Genomic DNA, 17,603 nt, shown 5'->3' with positions numbered 1-17,603 from the left:
GCCAGACGATGAAATTGGAATAGCAATTTGGCTATATTTGACATGAGTGTCACCTGTGTGTGATGGGTGACAGGAGGCGGAGTCACAAAATGGTCACGACTGGCAAGGTCAGCGAGGTGATTGGTCGCATGATCAGAGTAGGGAGGGGTCAGCTACGGTCGAGGTCGCCAATGATGACTGCTGTGATTCAACTTCATCGCTGATGACAGCCCAGTCCAAAACGGCTGCTTACCATGTAGTCGTTGATAATACGACTCAATTTGTGCAATACTGCAATACGGGTACTGGTTTGGAGGAGTCTCACATCTTTTGGTGGAAAACAGTTTAGGGGCCATTATGGGGCAGCTGTTAGGTCAGCTACTGGTTAATCACAGAGAAGCTTCTATCTTTGGGCGTTTCTTGGACCAGACTCACCTAGCTTCCCCCTTAACCACTCAGATGTTGACGATGCTCTCGAGTCTTAAAATCATTCATTCATTCATCTTCCATACCGCCCATCCTCGAAAGGGTTGCGGGGGTTGCCGAAGCCTAACCCAGCAGACTACACCTTTGACTGGTCGCCAGTCACTAGTCAGAAAAAATGGACCAAAGTATTAACATATTCATCATTAAAGTAAAAAGGAATGTATTAAGAAATATTAAAATGTAATTTAAAAAAAGATAGAGGGGCTGTAAAACACGAATAACAAATAAGAGTGGACAGAGCTACTGCCACTGGTTTCCACGTGACAGCGCCATCTTGGGAAAAAAAATACACAATTTGGACAACGTCGGCGGGCCGGATTAAAAGGCCTCGTGGGCCGGATGTTTGCCCGCGGGCCTTAGTTTGCCCATGGCTGTGTTAGCTATTTGCTGATGTTTTCTACTTTTTAACAGTGGCAAACTACCATGTATACTATATATTTTTTTCTGTGTGAAGACACAATGAAAGAAACAGAGCTCGGTGGGAGAACACAAATTTAATGCTAGAATAGACATTTATAGGGAAACTAGTATCATTTCCACTGACTGAGATCAGTTATGTTGATCACGTGATTGATAAGGTTTAAGTTGATGTATTTGACAAAAACAAATGTGCACATCCGTTAGTCTTAAAACAACCCTGATTGAGCAGCACAATATCAGACATCTCGCGGAGGAATCGTGTAGCTTCAGGGATCCATAAACATGAATATGATGTAGATGTACATACACAATGCAGGACTAATTACATGTCTTCAGGGAGCACAACTGGAGCGGACGCTGTAGCGTCTTCTTGCTTAAGGGTCTTTTTTTAGGCGAGGAGGGCAGTGACGTGGACAATTGCTGAATAATTCGATTAAGAGCAGAAAAAGGTGAGTTTGTGCCAGCTGGCTGAGCCCACCTGGTCTAGGACGCAAGACGGATCGTCATCTTGTTCCATCTTTCCAGATTGTCAAGTGTAACCTGAGAAACGGGAATATTACAAACCGGGTCAGAGTAGTTTGTCATCATGTGACCTAGAGGAGTCCCCTCCCGATCCCCGCTATTACACGGGTTGTTTTGGGGGGGCTCGCCTCAGAGAAGTGGGTCAACGACGTCTCATGTAAACATAAGCTAATTAGTCATTTGGTCGTGGGACTCTGTTTGCACATGTGCATTGATGTAGGGTTTTTCCATTTCTAATTCGAGTCAATGCATGTTTTATACAGTGCTTTTGTTTGAATATTTTTAAAATGTCATCTAAAATGTTTAAGTAGAGCGGCCCGGTGGGTAAGTAGTTAATGCATCGGGCTAACAGGTCTAGTTTTCTGGGTTCAAAATCCAGGTCGTTCTACCTGAGTGGAGTTTGCATGTTCTCCCCTGGCCTGAGTGGGTTTCCTTCGGGTACTCCTGTTTACTCCAACATTCCAAAAGCATGCATGGTATGCTGATTTGACATGCTAAATTGTCCCTTCGTATGGGTGTGAGTGTCCAGGGTTGTCCGTCTCCTTTTGCCCCCGCGTGTTCCCCGCCTCTAGCTCGGAGTCAGCTGGGATAGGCTCCGGCACCCCCCGTGACCCTAATGAGGTAAACGGTTCCAAAAATGAGAGATAAAATAAGAAACGGAATTAATAAAAGACTGGTGTTAATTATTTTCCACCTGAAGGCGACTGGAAATGTGCTTCTAAATGAAGAATAGTATAGCTCTCGGTAACAATTCATTGTTTTATAACGCCATCTACTGTCTGACACGTGTATTTAACAGACGCATCCATTCAGCTCTTTAGGGAAAGTGGACAGCTTGGGTAACTATTTTAAGTCATTTAAAAATTATTTTTTTTATATTCAAGGACTTTTTAAGCGTGAGTGACTATTAATGGTAATCTATCAAACTTAAATATTAGTCAATGTGTATAAATATAATTTTGAAATGTTATTTTTAGATATTGACTCTCTAATATTAAACTAATTATACTCAAATGAAGGATTGGTAAGGTGAATGCTTGTCCGTTTCCTTGTGCCCTAGGATTAATTGGCCACCAATTCCACCACCAAATAGGCTCTAGCACCCCCACGCCCCTTGTGAAGATAAGTGGTACAGAAAAATATTTATTGATTGATCATTAGGCTTTGCCATTTTTAACATTCTTTTTATATTGATTAATGTAGTACAATGTTAATTCAACTCAAATTTAATTAAATTAAAATTAATTAAAGTGGTTACTGCACAAAAGCAATGTTCTAAAGTTTGTTTTTTTTACCCAATAATATTTACATCATTAAATGTTTTGACAGATATAGATGTCCAATTCATTTGAACCTAGAATGCTCATCTTTCAGTGGCACTGACGGCAGTAGACGTCCAATTCCTATTGACTGCGAGGGAGTTGGACATTTTGTCAAGGAAGAAACAGCGACACTGGTGGTGGATTGTGTGAATGCAGGCGGAAGCTGGCCACCTGTTTGCGACATCGAGGTACGTGCGTCTCACTTTTGATCCTCAACTTGACCCCCTGACTCTACGAACTTGTGTAAAGTTCTTTAACATTTGGTCGTTATTGATAGGTAGCGAGAGGACAACTACATGGACAAACTAAAGAAGGTCCTGAGCGGCGAGGATGAGGAAAACAACACGGACGGAACGGGAATTCTGGAGGTGATGTCAGTGAAGCTCTAGTTGTGGCTTGTTAGCTTTCAAAGGCTATATGCTAAAAGACAGAAACGCTCATAGAAATGATGATCCGATGCTCCACTGTTTATATACACAACAGAGAACAAAAGTAAATATAAATTTAGTTCTATAGCCGCATTATGTTTTAAATGTTATGTTTTGTTCCTCCAGGAACTCGGTTATCCATTTACTATTGACTTTGCCATAAAAACATATAGGAGACCCAAAGAAATGTAAAAAGATAAAGAATTCAAGGGATAAAGTAGACCAAAAATGTATTCAAGTGTTGTTACTGCTAAAAATATGACATTAATTTCAAAACAGCATCCAAATAATTATGCTTGAATAAGAACAAGTACTACAAAATGTTTTAGAATTAATATTACTAAATAAAACAATAATCAGACAATTTTACATCTACATCAGGCAGAAATTTTGTAGAAAATGGCGTTTATAATTTTTTTTTAGAAGTGAATTTCATGTTCTCTACTTAAATGTATTGTGCGTTCATATTATTGTGACAACTCAAGTCTACCACACTAATAAGAGTTTGTACAAAAACACCCTCAAGAACCCTAGAGGCCAAAAACTTTGAGTCGTCAAATATTAAATTTACCTAATGTGTTTTTCTGCTCTTCAGGAAAATGATGTTTTTTTTTCAAAATGTTGACTTAGTGAAACACCATTGCATTTGATAAATTATCTGTACAGATATTGAATAATTTCATGTCACAAATTAGCTTCCGCCATGATTTGTTGGTTAGTCAAAATGAATGATGACCATGTTGTCTCTCCAGAGAGCCAATCAGGCATCAACACTGGCCTGGGGGACAAGGATGAGAGGCTTCCTTCTCTGCTTCATTTTGGGCTTGCTCTGCTCCATTTTGGTAAGTGGGTTTCCCTCTGACGTCATGCAAGCAGCCTTAAGGAAAAGGGTGTCCAAACATTTTATTCAAAATGCGCCATACAGGGAAAAAAAATGCAAATAAACGAACAGATGTGTATTCTCTGGACTATAAGTTGCAACTATTTCATGGTTTGACTGTCCCTGCAACAAAATACTCAAGTGTGACTAATGTTTTTTTGAGATTTTAAGCTAGGTATCTAGAAAATATGTTAACAGGTGCCTATTTGGCCTGCTGTTATCCATTATACTATTGTGGCTTATTTGTTTTTGGTTACTGATCAAATAAAAAAATGCCCTCCTTAAATGTGACTAATACTCAAGTGCAAGTAATAATTTATTTTCATCTTCATTGTTTGTTTTTTGGCTGGTGCGACATAGATTTAAAAACAGTCGCTTTGGACATCACTGTTCGAGTGTTCCCCTCTGCTGATGTTCTCATAATAGCAGCCTGCTTATTTCAGGGCTCGTGTTTGCTGTGGTTGCCTGGTTTGGGTCTCCCTGTGTTCGCTGTGCTGTACAGTTTGGGGAATATATCTGCTTTGGCCAGGTACACACAATGTACAATTGCTGAGTGACGGAAAAAAAACACTAAAAAATGTAACGCCCAGTGCTCGTAGATATCTGTTATACACGAAAGGGATGCCGCAAGAAAGACAGTGTGCTAAAATCATAAACAGCCTCTCATGTCTTGGCCACTTGGCTTTCTCATATCTCAAAATTTGTCTCGTATTTAGAGATAATTATTTGCTCGAAATTATGTCGGGGCGCTCGTATGTCGAGGTACCACTGTACTGTATGAATGAAAAGCACATTATTAGGGTCAGTATCATAAATAAGTTAGCAATTCATCCAGTAATGGTTGTTTACTGCAAAACAGAAAATAACTAACAATTAATAAATTCATTCCATTTGCCATGGCAACAGATGTATAATTTACTCGAACCCGCAAAACTCTATTTCAGTGCCATGGATGGCACTACGCGTCCAATTCTTTTATGATTGGGACGCGTGAATGAAAAAAAAACTATTATGAAAAGGTAAACACATTTGCATAACTAGTTCATTTTCTGTTGTTTCAGCACAATGTTCCTGATGGGCCCGTGCAGACAGTTAAAGAACATGTGTGCTAAAGAACGAGCTCTGGCCACGACCTTGATGCTGGTGAGATGAGAATAGCTATTGCGCGGATCGTGGCATCACGCTGAATGGAAATAACCATCAGTCAAAAGTTGTGCCGATTGGTTGTGTCCAGAGTGTGGCAAAATGGGCTTTATTCTGCTAATGATAATTTTTTTTGTTTCTGTAGGTGTGCCTGGTCCTGACGTTGTGTTCAGCTTTCTGGGTGAGAAGTTGCTCTTTTATTTCTTGCGTTAGAGCGCCACCTAATGTAGGGTTTATGCTATGTGCATTAATTTAACATCATTGATAATATCTCCAATCAATCTTTGTTTGTGTTCACAACGAGTTATTTTATACTCAATGAAGATAGTTGTTTACTTGCCTTTTGCTTCTCGGCTGTAAGCTTTGCGAGTAGGTTTAGGTTTGATGAGGGTAGAAAACGAATACCAAAATCAAGTTAAAATGTATATTTAGATTTTTCTTTTTTGTTCTCTGATTTTTTTATAAGTCATACCTGAATAGATGACTCACTCACCTGATTTGACAGGAAAACTATATTTGTTTATATATTGGCTACACAGGACTTTAAACCGCGGCATTATGCGATATTTACTGCCTGACCCAGGACTAAATGGCTTGTTAATAGTTCCTGGAAAAAATATATTTACAAACAGATGATTTGAACAGAAAATTTACCTAGGGACCAAAAAGCATCTTTGACTTTTGTGACCTGAAGTATCACATACAAATTTATGAAAATGTTTTTTTTTCCATTGTTTTAAGATATTACATAAAAGCTGTTAGGTAATAGCCATAAAAATCCACTAAAAATTAGCTTATCTGTTTTATTTACAAATTGGTTGAAACAATTTATCCATGCCAGATATTACTTGTGTAAAAAGAAAGCCTCTCATGAAAAATAAAAATAAAGGACAAATAATATTCACGGCAGCCTCACAGTTCTGGGGTTGAGGGTTTGATCTCCCGATTCTCTGGGTATTCCAATTTCCTTCCACATCCCAAAAACATGCAGGGTAGGCTATTTGAACACTCTAAATTGCCCCTTGTTATGGGTGCTAAAGTGAATGAATGTCCGTCTCCTTGTGCTCTGAGACTGGCCCCCGATTCATGTGAGTGGTTCAGAAAATGAATGAATGAATGAATGAATGAATAGTATTGACGTCTCTAAAGGTTGTATAAATTCACCGATCTCTGTCTCCTTCTAGTGGAGCAACAATGGACTTGCCCTGCTGTTCTGTCTCTTGCAGTTCATGGCGTTCACTTGGTAAACAGTTTAACATACCACTAATATTGGTGATGATGACTTATTTATGAACTAAGGTTCCTTTTTGTGTTCATCATTAGACATTGTAACTCACTGCCGAATATCCCGAACTTGTTAAATTGGCCATGACAAAAAAATAAAAGGCTAAAGTTAAAGGTTCACGTTGACATGGCAAATATGCACTCTAAAACAAACAAAAGAAATTGTTTGCTTGCTACAAATTCAAATTCTATTTTTTTACTGCAGGTACGGCTTGTCCTACATTCCTTTCGCCAGGTAATGCGCATACGCACACGTCAGCCGTATATAAATATGAAAATCGAATTTTCTCTGTATTTCAGGGATGGAATCATCAAATGTTTTTCTGCTTGTTTCTAAAATGTCCGAGTGACCAATCAAGATGTTTCGAGTGATCAGGCCAGGTGTGGTTTCCCTGGAAACCAACTGGTTTGCCTATGTTACTTGTCCACTTGTTTTCAGCAGGTCAATTTTATCAGCCTTTTTTTTCCCTTCTTCAAAATTTTATTATTTATTATCATAGAAACAAGTGCAACCATATTCCTCTCTGGATTTTAGCTTTTTTAATCACTTGTACGAATATCTAGTCAATAATATGTATACAGTGTTCCCTCGGTTATCGCGGGTAATGGGGACCGGGACCTCCCGTGATAAGTGAATTTCCGCGAAGTAGGGATTCCCCTTCAAAAATGCTTAATTTGAATTTAATTAATTTTTTTTTTTTATCCCCTCCGTATACAGTACACCATATAGAATACGGGTAGAGAGAGAGAGTGCAATTAATGTTATAACAAAAAAACCTGTAAAATAAATTGTGTCAATGTAATATTTGTATTATTTTTTCCCCCAAAAAATCCGCGAAGCTCTGAGTTCGCGGTGGCTGAACCGCGAAGTAGCGAGGGAACACTGTATTGCTATAGGACACAATTAACAAAACTGCTGGAACTACCTCTGTTGTTATTGATCTTTAATATTGAAACAAACTTTATATGAGCTACACAGTCTTTGGTAAATACTGTCATACAATGTCATTGAGTCCAGATATTTTCAGTTCAATTGTTCATTTTTGTGAATACCAATTTCTGACGACTGACTCCAGAATGTTATAAATGCATTTGTGATGCTTTTTAAGACCAACCAAATAAACAGCATTTCTTTAATGCTAATCTTGACTAAAATACTGAAGTCAATCAGTTTGTTCAGTCAAATGTTGGCGTGACCTGCCAATGTTTACGTCCCGCCTTTGTCCGCACTGTCTTTACGCACGATGACATGATAAAGCCACTAAATCTCCCCGCTGATTAAATCCCCCACACACACACCTCACAGACACATATCAAGTGTCAAGAGTTTCCAGATGTTTGACCTCTTGTCAATTTCACGCTTCCGGTAACATACGTGTTCCTCCAATGTTCTCAGTTGACATTTAAATGTTGGCGTGCCACTGACAATTGTCGGGAAAAGCCAATAGTTTTCTCAACAGGATTTTTGGAGGATCCTGCTAAGCCATGTAATCAAGTGGCACTTGCTAGACCTTGAATGTTATTTCTCTATACAGTCTTATCTGGAATAACAATGTTCTTCATTTAGTATCTGTAGGATTTCCTACTTTTGTAAGTTGTGCTTTTTACATATTTTTAATGAACTCCATGTAATTTCATTGTTGGTGTGTTAAGTATGCTTGCAGCTTTCCTGTTAAGAATGGAGAGGGAGGAGCTTTCCGTGTCTGTTCAGTTGCAGCCTGTGCTCTTTCACGTCCATACCCAGACATTTGTTTAATGCTCCATTTATTTTTTTAATTTTTTAAATCAATTTATCTTGGAAGCCTTTCAGCACTGGGGTGAGTCTTACTCTTTATGCTTGCATAAATGTCTTTTATTTAGTTTGAAAAATAATGACTTTTTCATCTCCATCACTTGACATTCTCATGCCTGGTGTCCACTAGACTTAGTGTGATTATTCATATAATCTTCTGCGATATGGGTTCAACTGAATTATTCTACTGACAACTTTTTGTTGTTGAGGTCTGACACCTGTTTTTAAAATACTTTTGGGGTTCAAAATCCAAAACTCATCTTCATTTTCGCCTGTCACTTCTCATTTTTACACCAAATGAGCCATTGTTCTCTTAAAATATACCAAAGAATGCTGCATTTAAAATGTTATTGTTATAATAATAATTTGTGTATATGTATACATGTGTATTTTTTATATATATATATATATATATATATATATATATATATATATATATATATATATATATATATATATATATATATATATATATATATATATATATATATATATATATATATATATATATATATATATATATATATATATATATATATATATATATATATAGAGATATAGATATAGATATAGATATAGATATAGATATAGATATAGATATAGATATAGATATAGATATAGATATAGATATATAGATATATATATATATATATATATATATATATATATATATATATATATATATATATATATATATATATATATATATATATATATATATATATATATATATATATGTGTGTGTGTGTGTGTGTACATATGTACAAAGACATGACGGCAAGCAGTGTTTATCACTGGAGGATATGTTATTTTATAACTATAGTAACAACATAGTCCAGCAAAAATGTCTATAATTCTAAAAAAGACAATACAAATGAGCTTTATAGACAAAAGTCTACTAACAAAGAATAAGCATTAAAATGGAAATGATCAATAGTGAATCAAATAAATATAAGAAACAAACACCTGAGGTAAAAAGCAATCTGAACATTATGAATTGGTAGACTGAGGCAAAAAACAACAACTTTAAATGCAGCAAAAAAATGACTGGAATCTGCATGCCAAATTTAGTTTTGGGCTGTGTAAAAATGTTAATCAACAGATTTTTAAAATTTTGTTCACCAGTGCTATTAAGGGACAAATGTTCCGTCTTCAGTTCATAAGAAATTGGCTTGCTTTAAAAATACATATTTGTTGAGTACCGCCTGTCAAAAGTTTAGAAGTACTTCAAGCACAAGCTTTTTACTTGTAGTTTGAACTAGATGTATAACCAACTCTGGAGTCTGGTTTGCCAAATTCTAAGCCCGCTCCAATAACTCTTGAAGATAAAGTAGCCCCCGATCGTGTTAAATGAGACATCTGTCCCACCATAAAAGTATTGATTTAGTCCCAATGGCACATGCACGACACAGATTGACACAAAGCTTGTGTTGATGGATCAATAAGAGTTAGGAGGAATCCTATTAGGAACATGTAGCCATTACAAGCTCTGCCAGTTTTGTGATCCTGATGGATTGTCGCGCAGATGAAGGTGGAGGAGCATCACGATGATGGCGAGAGCTCTTCAGAGCGCAGCATTTCTCGGTTGCTGACTGCCGTGGAGCGGGAGCTGCAGGTGGGGCGGGAGAAGGGCGACCCCACTGAACAAGGGCTCCGGGTCACCCTGGAGGATGCTGATCTGTGGAGGAAGTTTCAGCATATCACCAATGAGATGATCGTCACCAGGAATGGACGGTCAGTAAGGGCTACGACGTAAAGTACTATTGTAAAGTGATTAACTAGTGTTATCATTTAGTCGTGACAAATTTTTAAAATGGGGATTTATAACTTCATTTTTTTCCAAACTGATGATTTATTCACTTTAAATGTATTCACTTACCTGACTGAATGATGAAATGCTATTCTAAGAGAAGGCAGAAGGCACAATTAACTGTGGGTTTTCTCCAAGAACTCTGCTTTCTTCCCAAAAACATGTAGAATAGGCTGGTTGAATGCCCTAAATCGCTCCTGCATGAATGGTTGCCCGTATCCCTGTGCCCTGCGATTGGCTGGCAATTGAGTCAGATCGGCTTCCTATAGTTGGCTGGGGTAGATTCCAGCACCCCCGCATCTCCTTTGACGACTAGCGGTTTGAAAATAAGCAACAAAATGTTCTAGTTACTTATGGTTTCTTGTGGCTCGCTCAGTGTGTTATGCAGTTTTACGACTTAAGTTTTTCAGGTTAATTGCTAAAAAAAATACTTGTTTTCAAGGTTCATTTCATTTTTTTGAACTGCCTATCCCAGTTGACTCTGGGCCAGTGGTGGTGGACACCCTGAATTGGTGGATAGCCAATCGCAAGCCACAAGGAGACAAACACGCTCACATTCATACCTAGGGGCAATTTAGAGTGTCCAATCAGCCTACCATGCATGACTTAGAAATGTGGGAGGAAACCGGAGTACCCGGTAAAAACCCACGTAGGCCTAGGGAAAAAAGCAAACTACAAACAAGCAGACCGGCGTGGATTTGAACCCAGGTTCCCCACTATTAATAATAACTAATAACTACACGCTGTAAAAACAAAAATTATCGAACATTTAGGTTGGAGTTTTAGTATGATAGATAATTGGCTTGTTAATACAATTTTTTAGCAAGGCTTTTACATCAAGCTTTGAGAGCAATAATTAAAATAAATGCAATTGTTGGAATTTCTAAACATTATAAATCCTCTTTTTCAGGACATCAATGTAGATACCTTCTTGAAAGAATCATTTAATTGTAAATATTTTCTATATAATTTAGCCTTACAAATATGACACGACACAGCTGCCAAAAGTCAAAAGTATCTAATGTAAACAAAAGCAGCGTACAAATGTGACAAAATCTACGAGCAAAAGTATACTTGTGAGTGGTAAGACAGTAAGATACCCAAATTGTTGTAAAAACATGTTAAGTTAGCACATATTATTAATACTCTTAATATAAATCACAAGCATAATTGAGTTTTTTTTATGTTGTGTGTGATTACTTCTTGTGAAACACTACTATTTCTAAATATTTGGAATGCATTCAAGTGAGCGAGACAAGTAGCAAAATTGTGCAGAAGTTGACGATGGATATTCCAGCATGCTTCATCTTTTGTAAAAAGTCAAGAACAATTACATATATATTGTCTTTGTTAATGGCTAATTATTTCCCATTGTTGGAGTAGTGGCTATGTGTGTTCACAAACATACAAATTATCCATTTTCATTTACTGTTTTACAGCAAATTAAAAATAAATAAATAAATTGAAAGAAAATCTGATGATCCATATACTAGATGTCTCATATCGCCAAGCACTTGGAGACCATAAGATTCAAAAGATAATGAAGATAAAGTACCAAAAAAAGATGCTTGAGTACACTAAGAATCACTTTGTTCACTTTAAATTACTCTATAATTAAATCTTCTAAAAAAATGAGTTTTTATGAAGCATTATCAGTTATCTTATCTCGCACATTCCATTCGCATCATCCATGTAGTGTAATTACTGAATTTGTCATCTGCTTAGACGCATGTTTCCCATCCTGAAAGTCAGCGTGTCAGGACTGGACCCAAGTTCCATGTACTCCTTCCTTCTCGACTTCATCCCGGCTGACGGCTGCCGCTGGAAGTTTGTCAACCGTGAGTGGTTGGCGGCGGACCAGGCAGAAGGATGGCGAGAGGGGCGGGGCCACGGTGGTATCTACATTCACCCGGACTCACCTAACTTTGGAGCTCATTGGATGAAAGCAGCGGTGACCTTTAACAAAGTCAAACTGACCAACAAAGGCAACAAAGAAGGACAGGTAACCAAGAATAATGCAAATATCCCAACTTGCACTTAATAGGTCAATTTTATCTTTCTATTCTCTGTGGTAATGATTTCAATCATTTGGGGCTTTTGTTGTGCGGCATAGGGAAAGAGAGCGACTGTAATGATCCACTTCACCGGCTCTTCTCACGCACTTCACCTCCGCCCCCCTCTCATTACTACGGGAACGCTGGAAACACATTTTAATTGGTTGGCTGCTGCTTAATGCACTTCCTGTATAGAGGTTGCTCAGACAGCACTCAAAGGCCACACAAACAAACTCAAACAAAGGGCAGTAATGCAGTGTTGGAGCGGAGATTTTAATGAAATAATTGCTCATCTTGTTTATGCATTATGGTAATTATGGTTTTCACCGGAAAATAATTCACCCTTCGTGTTTGGGATGAGAGTGAAGGAAAATAATATTCAAAGAACCCACACACACACACACACTTAAGCTAAACATTAAGCCAGGCTCCCAAATAGAAAATTGTTTGTTTTATCTTTTGTATTTTCCAAGAGGGCAAAGATTGGATAATTGGGCCTTTTTAGAATTGGGTTTGAGATGGATTCTAAGAAGAGTGGTTTATATAAAAAGTTGCCTTTAGTCTGTGCACATAAAATACAAAACAAAGTGTTTTTGTGCTTGTCTTCCAGATCATCTTAAACTCCCTTCATAAGTACCAGCCTCACTTGCACATTGTTCGTGTGGGGTCTCAACATCATCTAGTATCTGACATGTCCTTCAAAGAGACTCAGTTTATCGCAGTCACCGCTTACCAGAATGAAGAGGTACAGTACCTCTTTATTATAATACATTGTTGTCAACCTCAAATTTAGTGTTGTACTTATACCAGAGTTGGTGCAAGTACGACAATAAAACATTGGTATTGGGGGATTACAAGAAAATACATACTGATACTCTGCTGTATGTAGTTTTAGAGATCCCGTTTAATAAATAAACGTATTGGTGCAACATTAGTCAAAACTATAACTCCAGCCCATTTTTTTTTTTATTTTCTGTGCAGATCACAGCTCTGAAGATCAAACATAACCCCTTTGCCAAAGCATTCCTGGACAACAAAGACAGGTGTGGATCAATAAATAGGTTATTTTGTTACGTTTCCATTTTTATTGCTCGATATTGTAAGCATACTATATATTGAACACGAGTTGTTGTGACCAGGAACCCATGTGGGCACAGCTCGGCGGAACCTCCGGAGAGCCATGTCGGGGTTCCACCATGTGAGTTTGTACAGTAATCCCTCGATTATCGCGGTTAATGTAGACTTGCAGGAATACAGTGCAGTGGAAGGACATTTCATTCGCACCAGTAATTTTAAAAAAAGAATAATGCTTCTTTGACCGCATGCAGGGAAATTGTCAAGCAGTATGCAATGCTAATACGACAATTAAAAAAAAAAAATAACAGATCCGGAAAATGTATTTACGCTTTTGGGGATTTCGTAACTTGGATCTTGTTTTTGGATATTGGAACAGTAATTTGCATATCAAAGGGTTTCTAACCTCCAAATTTTGTATGTAGAAGCAGTCGAATGTGACCGACTGTTTTCAGTCTTCAGTTAAAGACAAGCAAGTACTTACATTTCTTCAGTTTTTCCTCTGTCTAAGTAGACACCCTCACACCAAGTGTGTCTCCTAATTACATAGACAGACAGAATTAAATACTAGATTTTGGTGAAGTAGACTAGGATGGTCAGGCATTATCAGGGGTCGGGAACCTTTTTCCACAGAGAAAGCCATAAACAATTCACATTTTATAATGTTATTTCTGGAGAGCCATTCTCAGAATTGAAAGGTAAAAATATATGAAAATGTGATTATTTTTGTCATTTCACCACTTTTAAAGTACAAAAAGTCTCTGAATTCTTTTAACAACATTGTTAGGCTGTTGCTAATCAATCAGTATCAATGAGATTATGCATGCGGAAGAGTAATGAAAAACAAAATTATGAGTAGGTGGTGCAAGTAGTAGGTCAACGCCAGTGTCACGACTATTGGTGCGTTCGGGACTCAGTTCTCTCACCAGTGATTTGCATATTTTACCTCTCAGGTTAGTGGAGAGACATATGCACCCATGGAAAGAGCCACATATGGCTCCCGAGCCATAGGTTCCCTACCCCTGCATTAGGGTATAGAATCTATATACCCAAGTGACTGACAATTCTCGCTCAGAGGCATTACAATGTACCATATGGTATCAGTCACGTCATTACATTTCTGACCCTTGCATAAAACACCAGGTTGGTCTCTTTGTTCGCTGGGAAGAGGTGGTGCATTTCCTTACAGTGGAGGCGTTTCCCTTCCATCCCATCATCAATACAGACACGGGCATCGAGGTTATGCTGGACGGCACGCTCCCTATCGCTACATGCCTCACCCCTCACACACCTCAGGTAACAGTAACAACGAATGGTGCTTTGAAAAACTAATCTCATCTCATTTTTGAACAGCTTTATCCACAGTAGGGTCCTGGGGGGGTGCTGGAGCCTATCCCAGCTGTATCCGGGCCAAAGGCGGGGACACCTTGAATCGGTGGCCAAACGATCGCAAGGAGACGGGAATCCATGCACACTCACACTCGTACTTAGGGGCACTTTAGAGTGTCCAATCAACCTACCGTGCATGTTTTTGGTATGTGGGAGGAAACTGGAGTCATCATTCAACCATTTTTTGCATATACGTATACGAAGTCATTCTTCTAAATATGACTTCTTGACATGTGACTTGCTTAACCAAGGAAACCCTTGTTTTTTCATCCTAAAAAATCCTTTTGATTTAAAAAAATACTGTTGTATTTTTGTCATGCAGCACATGCACTTTGACTGATTCTCGCCATCATAAACATTAACGTCTTTTGACTTAAAAGTCCTACTCATTTATATTGCCAAAAATGCTATTATGCCTGTGATAATTTAAATATGACTGATTATCAACAAAATGTGACCTCAAAAATCTCTGTAGGAGATAGTGAAAAAAATGGTTCTGGAAGTGACCTTGAATTGCCTCTAAATGTGCAGAAAATGAAGTGTAAGTACCCTAAAATGAAGGCCCATAATAGTCAAAATTGTTTGGGTGTCTAGCGCCATCAATGCCAACCCATTATTTGACCAGGAAGCCAGTATAATGCATAAATCGCATCTTCCAGTTAGTTACCTGATATATCTTTTTGTCTAGGTGTTCAAGTGTTATCAGATGGATGGAGCACTACCCCTTCAAATACCCTGAACAACAATGGCCCTACAACATCAGACTCTCACAGCTCCAGGTGAGACCCTGCACACTATTTCGTTTGACAACAAGAACAAAAAAGTAGTCCACTCATTGGCCGCATGTGTGTTCAGCCAATATCCTTGTCTATGGGCGATTGGCTGCAGTGAGATGAGCCCCTCCGCTTCGCCATGTGCCCTTCTGCAAGGTCCAATCAGCCGCGAGAACCCCATGCAACCCTACAGCACTACTCGAGAAACTTGGAATGGGTGGCCTCCTGGTCCCACCCAGTCTTTTTAAAATGGCTCATGACTGGCTGAACAAAATTCACCATCAACCAGTCGATCTTAGTGGTTGAAGGGTTTATTATTACCCTATCCAGGTTAATGAAACTCGCTATACTATCCTAAAGATGAGAGAAAAAAGATGACTTTTTAATATTTGTAAGAGTGGAGTTCTTCACCAACCATTAAGTATGAAATACGGCAAAAAAACAAAGATCCAGGCTTTTACCCTTTGCTAAAAATTCAAATAGAAGTTCTTTCCCAGCATTGCTAAACAGTAGGTTTAATTAACATCATAAGCAAAGAAGAAATGGTTTGTGTTTTTTCAGAACCAGAAGGTGGTATGTGATGCTTGGCACCTTCTTAAATTTAGTGGTGCACTGTTACAACTAATGAAGGGCATTAGAATGCAGCCATTGTTATCGGTTACTACTAAAAGTAATGTGCCAATGCTGTGTATTATTTGTACATTTCGAAATTTAGCAACCATTGGTTGCCTTTCTCAAGATGATCATTGGTTATTTGTAATTCTGTTTTTTTTTCCCAGGTAAGGAAAGATTTTATTCTGTTGTTGAATATGTTGGTTTAGCACCCGTTTTCTCAATGTATGGGTATTTACTCAAATCAGGGGTGTTCAAACTGCTTGTCATGGGCCACTGTGGGTCTTGGTTTTTGTCCCACCCGATCCGTAAAAAGGTATTTTACCTTTTGGTTGAACACTGAACCACTTTGAGGAATAGTTTGGAGGCACATGGTTTAAATGGTGGAAATAGGAAATATATATATATAAACATGTTAAAAACCAATACAAGCGATGATTTGTCTTTGTTTTTTGTTGTTGTTTTTTGTTGTTGTTATTGACGTGAGCATCTATAAAGATATCAGCTTTTTTAGAAGGAAGGAAACTGGAAAAATAGACTAGAGAAGAATGTGCCTTCTGCAAGTGTTTAGCACATGGGCTTTTTTATGTTTTCAAAATATGTATCAGTACTGTACCGCAGGGTAGCGGAATAGGAGCCAAAAAAAAAAAGATAACGGTGCAACAGTACTTAAAGTAATTGTCGTTTTTCTGGAAAAGATACATTGCACGTTTTGTTGATTTCAAAAAATATATATATTTAATTACAATTATTATTGTTCTTGTGACAAAAATATCTGGGCATTTATTTTAATGTAATGTTTTGTCAATAATATTTATGTCTAAGAAATTGAGTTAGTGAACTATTGTAATATTTGTTGCAATATGTTTTTTTTCCCCGCTGAAATGTGTAATGTATTTTCAGTTTTGATGTAAAAACTTACATTCATTTATTTTTTGAACCGGGGGGTGCTGGAGGCTATCCCAGTTGACTATGGGCACCAGATGGGGGACAACCTCAATTAGTGACCAGCCAATCGTAGGGCTCGAGGAAACGGACAAGCATTTACGCTGACCTAGGGGCAATTTAGAGTGTTCAACCAGCCCACCGTGCATGTATTTGGGATGTGGGAGGAAACCGGAGTACCCGTAGAAAACCCACGCAAGCACAGAGAGAACATGCAAACTCCACACAGTGTGAACCGACCTAGGATCGAACCCTCGGCCTCAGGACTGATAGGCAGATGCACTTACCAATGGGCCTTCAGGTAAAAGAGTCATCGGTGAAAATTATAATTGTAAATAATAAAAACGTATTAGTGCAATCAACAATTTTACATCATCACTTGGTTACTTTATTTTTTTCATTAATTAGGAAAATAATACTCTGTCAAACAAACCTGTACATATTTGACAATATCATATTTACCTCATTTTCAAAGTGAGCTTGTCTATTTGTCTGATTTAAAATTACAATAAATGTGCACAAAGGTTTTCCTTGTCGATCTGCTCTGAATCAAACTACTTGTATTGTGATGTTTCAGTTTGTCAAAAAATGTTTTTTTCCATTTTCCAGTTTCTGTGTAATAAAAATAATAAAAAAAATAAGTCTCTTGTTAGCTATTGAGGTGTTGTTGGCTTAAACTCTTAAGGAAAC

At 37.8% G+C, this 17,603-nt stretch overlaps 2 protein-coding genes across 3 annotated transcripts; both read left to right on the top strand.

Annotated features, from left to right (window-relative positions):
- The first annotated feature begins 1,211 nt into the window (after positions 1-1,211).
- Positions 1,212-16,385, top strand: LOC144201468 (T-box transcription factor TBX19-like). Its single transcript, XM_077724139.1, has 9 exons — positions 1,212-1,235; positions 9,815-9,990; positions 11,792-12,068; positions 12,731-12,865; positions 13,102-13,163; positions 13,260-13,318; positions 14,338-14,490; positions 15,272-15,362; positions 15,439-16,385. The coding sequence occupies exons 1-9, from the start codon at positions 1,212-1,214 to the stop codon at positions 15,602-15,604; spliced, it is 1,143 nt and encodes a 380-aa protein (XP_077580265.1). The 3' UTR covers positions 15,605-16,385.
- sft2d2b (SFT2 domain containing 2b) lies at positions 2,818-7,143 on the top strand. 2 transcript variants are annotated; one of them, XM_077721757.1, is made up of 9 exons: positions 2,818-2,917; positions 3,007-3,097; positions 3,910-3,999; positions 4,481-4,566; positions 5,099-5,180; positions 5,326-5,361; positions 6,365-6,423; positions 6,670-6,699; positions 6,765-7,143. In XM_077721757.1, exons 2-9 carry the CDS (start codon positions 3,026-3,028, stop codon positions 6,799-6,801), a joined length of 492 nt encoding a protein of 163 aa, XP_077577883.1. In that variant the 5' UTR covers positions 2,818-2,917; positions 3,007-3,025; the 3' UTR covers positions 6,802-7,143. The 2 variants fall into 2 exon arrangements, with proteins under 2 accessions (XP_077577883.1, XP_077577890.1); XM_077721764.1 differs by lacking the exon at positions 2,818-2,917 and having other exon boundaries at positions 2,932-3,097.
- Positions 16,386-17,603: the final 1,218 nt, after the last annotated feature.

Source organism: Stigmatopora nigra, chromosome 1, assembly GCF_051989575.1.
Source record: "Stigmatopora nigra isolate UIUO_SnigA chromosome 1, RoL_Snig_1.1, whole genome shotgun sequence".
Classification (NCBI taxonomy): domain Eukaryota; kingdom Metazoa; phylum Chordata; class Actinopteri; order Syngnathiformes; family Syngnathidae; genus Stigmatopora; species Stigmatopora nigra.
This window is presented reverse-complemented; position numbering and strand designations above follow the sequence as displayed.

Excerpts from the sequence above, each read along its gene's own strand:
- LOC144201468 (XM_077724139.1), top strand. The coding sequence starts at position 1,212 with ATGTCTTCAGGGAGCACAACTGGA. Across the intron at positions 1,236-9,814 it reads CTTCAGGGAGCACAACTGGA|AGCTCTTCAGAGCGCAGCAT; the intron begins GCGGACGCTGTA and ends GATGATGGCGAG. Across the intron at positions 12,866-13,101 it reads CCGCTTACCAGAATGAAGAG|ATCACAGCTCTGAAGATCAA; the intron begins GTACAGTACCTC and ends TTTTCTGTGCAG.
- sft2d2b (XM_077721757.1), top strand. The coding sequence starts at position 3,026 with ATGGACAAACTAAAGAAGGTCCTGAGCGGCGAGGATGAGGAAAACAAC. Across the intron at positions 5,181-5,325 it reads TGGCCACGACCTTGATGCTG|GTGTGCCTGGTCCTGACGTT; the intron begins GTGAGATGAGAA and ends TTGTTTCTGTAG. Across the intron at positions 6,700-6,764 it reads TCCTACATTCCTTTCGCCAG|GGATGGAATCATCAAATGTT; the intron begins GTAATGCGCATA and ends TCTGTATTTCAG.